This window comes from Sceloporus undulatus, chromosome 1, assembly GCF_019175285.1.
Source record: "Sceloporus undulatus isolate JIND9_A2432 ecotype Alabama chromosome 1, SceUnd_v1.1, whole genome shotgun sequence".
NCBI classification, from domain to species: domain Eukaryota; kingdom Metazoa; phylum Chordata; class Lepidosauria; order Squamata; family Phrynosomatidae; genus Sceloporus; species Sceloporus undulatus.
The window spans coordinates 89,353,823-89,360,826 of NC_056522.1; the positions used below are offsets into that span (position 1 = coordinate 89,353,823).

At 38.2% G+C, this 7,004-nt stretch overlaps 1 protein-coding gene across 1 annotated transcript in view; it reads right to left on the reverse strand.

The window, feature by feature from the left end:
* The window catches only part of UTRN (utrophin), a 494,831-nt gene that overhangs the window by 359,786 nt on the left and 128,041 nt on the right, over window positions 1-7,004 (reverse strand). The window contains exons 23-25 of the mRNA XM_042456820.1: window positions 6,156-6,269; window positions 4,958-5,104; window positions 3,391-3,561 (exon numbers count right to left, since the gene is read on the reverse strand). Coding sequence (XP_042312754.1) covers window positions 3,391-3,561; window positions 4,958-5,104; window positions 6,156-6,269 — 432 coding nt within the window. The remainder of the gene's footprint in view (window positions 1-3,390; window positions 3,562-4,957; window positions 5,105-6,155; window positions 6,270-7,004) is intronic.

Sequence of the window (7,004 nt, forward strand, 5' to 3'; positions counted from 1 at the left end):
TTATTATTATTATTATTATTATTATTATTATTATTATTATTATTATTATTATTTTGTGTGTAATATGTGAATACTACAATGCAAATGTTACAAATGTTTCTCTTTCAATTTGGCAAACTGATACAGAATGCTTTTGCTACATATGTGTATTGTAAGGCATTCTGGGGTGGCAATCTGAGGGAAAGCAAAGGATACAGAGATGGCATTCTGAGGTGAGGAATTATTATTATTATTATTATTATTATTATTATATGTGTATGTGAGGCATTTTGGGGTCGCAAGGAGGGAAAGCAAAGCAAGAGGATGCAGAGATGGCATTCTGGGGTGATGAATTATTATTATTATTATTATTATTATTATTATTATTATTATGACGGGAAGAGGATGCATGGGGGAGGCAAGGGCTTTGGAGGTGGCACTGGGCTGGAAGCGAAGGGGAGACAGGAGGCTGGAAGGCTGCAGAAACCCATGACTTTGGGGGGAGTCACACTCTCTCAGCCTCAGGGGAAAAGCAATGGCAAATCTCCTTGGAACCAATCTTGCCAAGAAAACCCCAGGATGGGGTCGTTTTAGCGCTGCCATAATGTGTAATGACGTAAATACACACCACACACACCGACACACCTGGAGGTTTTTAAATTTGACAAGTTGACAGAATATGCACACACGGCCGCCAGTTTTTTTTAAAAATGAGGGGGGGAAGCACCCATCCAGTTGGCCAATGACTGTAGGATACGTCACCTCTGACGAAAGCGGAAGTGAATTTGATTGACAGCAAAGGAGGCTTAATTTTAAACCAGTACCACAAATGTGAACTTCAGAGGGGTAAATTGCCCCAATCAAGGTAAAAGATACTGGGCACTTGTTTCTGACCAGATTCGAGAGGGGGGGGACCTGGATCTGCCCAGTTCTATCCAGGGCAAATGGGCGAAAGGGAATGGGGCCCAAGACTGATTCTTTGCTGAGTGGTATTTGAACCCAAAGCTCTTTACTTAAGGCCAGTATTTTAGTTTTACACCAACTGACTCTTACAGATTTGTGCAACTTTCAGAGTCCTTAGAATCCTTTAGATTTATTTGCAAAGATTCTCTCTCCAGCCTAAGGTCCAATTACAGTGCTATTTTTTTTCCAGTTCAAGTCCCAAATTTGTCAAATAACATTATTTTTTAAAATATAAGGTGGAAGTTATAATTTACCAAACAAAGGAGATTACTACACATGTCTTTTAAATCATGATTAGACCTGGGGAAAAGCAGCTTTGGCAATACCTATCACAACACCACGCCTCTGACCAGTAGCTGCTGCATCTCTTTTCACTGACAGAGGAAACCTGTCAATGACCTCCCAATTGTGCTAGTCCTCAGGTGTCAAACTTCGCTGCTGGGGTAGTTGCAATATTTGCAATGATGTGGTGTCAGTTTCTTCCTCTACCTCTGTTCCACTTCCCATGCGCTACTCCTAAGCAGCCAGATTGTCTTTAATTTTTTTCCTATTTCTTTTCTTTATTTTTAACTTTCCTAACAGTAGCAGAGCTACGCAACTGCATGAAAAAGTTAAAAGAAAAATAAATAAAAATATAATTTAAAAACCAAAAGGCATGCTGAGTAGGGCACAGGGCAGGGAGGCGGGATTAAGGGTGTGTAAGGAGGAGGGCATGGTGGCAATTGGTACATCAGTCTCATGATTGTAAAAATGCAGTCAGCTCTTCTCTTCCACAGGCTTCCCATCTGCAGATTGCAGCATCCGTGGATGGCCCCACCCCATTCTCCCCAATGACAGTATGTGCATGCTGTTGCACTAATGTGGCTATGCACATGTCACATCACCATTGGAAAGAACAGGACTTGAGGTCCCACAGATTTTACTATCCACAGGAGGTCCATAATGGAATCCCTGCCAATACGAAGAGCCAATAATAATAATAATAATAATAATAGGTTTTATTTATATACTGCCCAATCACTGGGAATCCAAGTGGTTTACAACAGAGGGGATAATAGACATATCCCTGAATGCATTCTCTGAAGATGTCAGCCACAGGTGCTGGTGAAACGTCAGGAAGAAACTCTTCTAGAACATGGCCATATAGCCCGAAAAACCCACAAAAAAACAGTGTGTTTCTATTTTTTTTTAAAAAAACTGATGCACTTGCTTTGAGAATGAGGTTCATGTAGTAATGTTTGAAGAATATTATAAACAAGTCTATTGTGGCAGGATGACAGGGCCTGTAGAACAATATATCAGGACAGTGCCAATTGAGGAAAACTGGATTAGAGTTAATTTCAAGATAAACTGGACTAGAGTCTACTTCTCTAGCAGCTCAAGGGTGTATGTGTATTAAAAGAAATTTGGAACTGTCCACAATAGTCTTGCCATTCACAAGAAATAGGTGACTTTCTTTACATTCAGAAATGTATATGTAAGGTTTATCCTCTGACTCGTGCCCTACTTCCAGTTCTCTCACTGTACCAAAATTCCACTATTACAATGAAATTTAAATATGTTACAAACTAGGTAACGTCAACAGAAGTTATAGTAGTGGTAAAAGAAACAGCATGGTGGCTTGGGTACCCCATTATATTTCAGAGTGCAACATTTCCTGAATAAATCTGGTAATTCAGCTCAGCACTCTGTAAATGTGTTACCCAGTCTTCAAATCTTGACCTTCCTAAATTCCAGAATAATAGCAAGATTTATAATTTTGCTTCTTCCAAGCCCTGCTTATTGTCCAGCAGTAGACATAAGCCATCTGGTCAAGATAAATATGTGGTACCATGCCATAGTAGCATCCCATCTCTTAAATAGTTATTCTGTTGTTGTTGTTACTGTGTGCTTTCAAGTCATTTCTGACTTATGGCAACTTTAAGGGAGACCTATCGTAAGGTTTTCTTAGCAAATTTTATTTGTGGGAATTTGCCCTTGTCTTCCTCTGAGGCTGAGAGAGTATAGCTAGCCAAGGTTATCGAGTGAGTTTCCATGGCTGAGCAGAGTCAAACCCTGGTCTCCCAGAGTCCTAGTCCAACACTCATCACACCACTATACCACACTGGCTCTCTGATCTCATTCTAATTTCAGTAGGGATTTACAAGTCCCATTCCCTCCTGCACTAAAAAGATTTGAATATACTCAGGTACAGATAAGGCTAAGCTCAGACTAGGTTTCTTTTTCTTGAAACTGTTTTGCTTTCCCCCTTTTCTCGTATTTCCAAGGACAATGAAGATGGATAGTCTGATAACTCCCACTACTCTACATCTGAACATAACATTAAAAAAACTGCATTATAAATCTTTTCAGAATCCTTTCAGAAAAGCAATTTCACATTTAACAAACATTTATGCACCCAAATTCAGTGACTACATAAAAACAAACACACTTTCCTGGTATTCTGACCTTCATTTCCTCCACAGCATTCTCCAACTCATCTGGACTCTTGTACTCAAAATCTCTCTCCAAATACTCTTCTTCAGCCTGAGCCATCCATTCTTGCATCTCTGCCAAATCCTTTTTGAGGTTTACAGCTTTTTCTTGACTCTCAGATAATTGATTTTTCTGACTAATGATCTAGGAATTCAACCAAAAAGCATAAAGGGCATAGTATTGTTAAATATTATCTGAATCACAGAGTATCTTAGCACCGTGAATTACTTTTTAGGTAATAATTTCATTCATATTTTTTTTTAGGTGAAGGCAGAAAATATACAGGAATACTGTTGCTATGGTTATAAAGTAAGAGCTTTCATTATAGGGTACTGAAGCTGGCAGATGTAACAATATTATTTCTGCTTATTTTTACCAGCCCAGTGTACATTATGGTTGTAAGCGTGAATGAATCCATAGTAGCATATCACTTGGAAATAGGCCATTCAACCTGCATGTAAGCAGCAAGGAGTTTCTCTTTCAGGCTTTTAGACTTCTGGTGCTTCAGGAAAAATAACAGGAACAGGTATCAAGACAAAAGCAAATGTACAGGAGGCTCCACTATGTACAGTATCTTCTTCCAAACTGAACGTGTGCTCACAGTTCAGTCCTGACTATAGCCCTAATATAAAAGACACCAAATGCTAACAGAAAGGACTGAACTTTTAAGAATAGCTTCTTTGTTTAAAAAATTGGGGGGGTAGGGCACATTATGTGGGGCCAGTGCAGATTGGACATTTTACTAGATAAAGGTACTATTTGACAAGGTACTATTTGCCCTTTTTAGTTATGAAAACTTCACATAGCATACAAATGAAGAAATGGCTTGTTAGTCCCAATGTGATGGGCCATACTCGTAAGATTAGCAAGATTAACTGACAACTCCATGGAGCCATACAGGAATCCAGGAATCCCCTTTGAAAAAAGAAAAATGCTTTTGGCCTGACAGCATTCCAGTACTAACTATAACATATAGTAGGGTATTTGCAGTGGCTTCCTTGGTTGAACTGCACTGCACTAGACCGCTACACAGGTTATCGTGGAAGATGCAGTCTGTTAAATGGTTAAATAACTATGTGTTAAATTCAGTGATGATCTACTAAATATGTAAAATGAAGACTTGTCACAGTAATATAAGATGAATTATTTTGCTTGTGTAACTGTAATAGTGCAGAAGTAATTTGTATGTACAGTAAAATAAGACCAATAAAATACTACAGTTTAAATTCAATGGCATTCTAAACTGCTAGAAACAGTAAAATATTATCCCTTTCTTCATCTTTCTGCTCCTCCATGCAGGCTTCCACACTACCGAAAAATTTGGCCCAGAGAGCTCCGCAGAGCATTTTAAGGGCATGCAAGGATGACCATTCCCCACCCATTTCAGTCAGTGGATTCAAAACATTGCATCCATCCCTCTAAGACTTATTGTATGGTTGCCTAGCTCTACTCATGCAATGTACACAAGAGAAATACTCATATGAATATAGAATGACAGATAAGATAATGCAAATAAAGAGTAATACTATCAGTAACTAACCTGCTTGCTCAGTTTCTCCCACTGCGACTGGACACCTGCCAGTTTAGATTTCACCCAGTTACTGACAGGCTGGCCTCTTAAAGCAGAGTCTATTTCTTTCATCTCTTTTAAGGACAACTCTGTCTTTTCCATTTCAATAACAAACAGCTGAAAAAAAAGGGGAAATAAAGTAATTTTTCATGATGCTGCTTATTTTGAAAGCATTAAATACTTCTGAGGCTTAGTCTTCATTTCTGAACTTTTTCATAAACAAAATTATTTAATGCAAATACATAGCTGCATGGTTTTATTTAAACATGACAATGGTCCTAAGCCAGAGAGCTTCTCCAGGTATGTGAGCACTTGTACACAACTTGTACACAATTCTTTCTCTCACCAGCTGCTACCCATATACAAATATTACAGTATAAATAGCATATGAAACTCCCAGTTTGCCATGTAAAGTCAAAGGCTTTCATGGCCGGCATCCATAGTTTTTTGTGGGTTTTTCAGGCTATGTGGCCATGTTCTAGCAGAGTTTCTTTCTGACGTTTCGCCAGCATCTGTGACTGGCATCTTCAGAGAATGCTTTGCCTGGAAAAATTGGGTGTATATATACTGTGAGCCTGGGAATACAGGAGTGATTTGCATGTGTATGTGTCTAGTTTGCAACTTAGTTCATCCTATGTTACAGCAAGCCATGCTGAGTTCATTAAATTCATTGGGTAGTTATCTTGATTTTGGCCAGTATTTCATCTATAAAGTTCAAAAGAGGAGAACCATGTTTGCAAGCAGGTCTGCAAAATTAACAGACACAAATATCTGTTGGTCTGTTTAGCAACTGTGGCTGTGCTGTTGAATCAGACTTTTCCCTTTACTCGGCTTTCGTTACCCAAGCCCAAATGTGCCCTATATGGCTTGACTAGAAAGGGCAAAGGAAATACTCTGCATATCACCACTCCATAATAGTGAAGATCCACTTCTTACATACACCAAAGGAGGAGACCACATGTGTAACTGCTTTACCCCTGCCTGTCTTCAGGGTTTTACTGCTCTTGATTGGGCAGCATGGAGACTTCTGGGGGAAAGGTGTTAAGGTACCCTTAAAAGGCTGAGCTCCTCAGTAACAAAGGTTCCATGCTCTATTCAACACTTTGGAATAACCACAGAATAAGCAAAAGGAGAATAAGCAGCACTATTGTTTATTAGCAGATATTACCATGCATTGATCAAGCTGCCTTTGAAGACCTTCAGGATCCCTTTGGACAGACTGTTCTTTCATTAAGAAGTCTTTCACACCATCCAACCACTTTTGAACCAGTTTTGCATCAGCCTGAACAGGGGGGAGAAAGCAAATAAACATTATTAATTGTGATAACTATTGATTTTTAAAAGATATTTGTTATCAAAGTGGAACAATCAATATATTTAACCTTTGTCACTCCCTATAAATAAAAATAAATGAATAAAACTTTAATTTATATCCCACTTTTTGTTACCACAATCAAAGCGGCGTACAACCTTTAAAAATTACAATATATACAATTCCACCCCACCTTAAAAGGGATTAAACAATTCTATCAATTAAAATTACAAACAATAAAATCTAAAAACAATAATAAAATAATAAAATAACAGTGGGCAGAGTCTTCGCTTATATATGTCTGTGGGGGGAGCATTACATGGCCGGGTTTGTATTTGTCTCTGCTTTATGTGAATAAAGGTTGATTAAAAACTCTTATTATAGAAACATAAAAAGCCAAATATTTGGGAATGTTGCACACACTAAAGGGAGAGTAATGAAAGCCACTGGAAGTCTGAGTTGTGAGGCTAGTACTCCTGTACAAGCACAGAAAAAGAAATAGGTTTTAAAGCAGGTTTCAACGCACTTTGGAGTAATATTTAGCAATAATCAAAAGGCCTATGACCTAAAGCATAATTTTAAGTTTTATGCAATGTTTGTCCTCATAATTTGAATTGGAAAAAAAAATCTTTTGACATTACTATTAAGAAAACACAGTTAAACAACAAAAAGAGATATCTCCACCCAACAAAAAGTATACTGTAC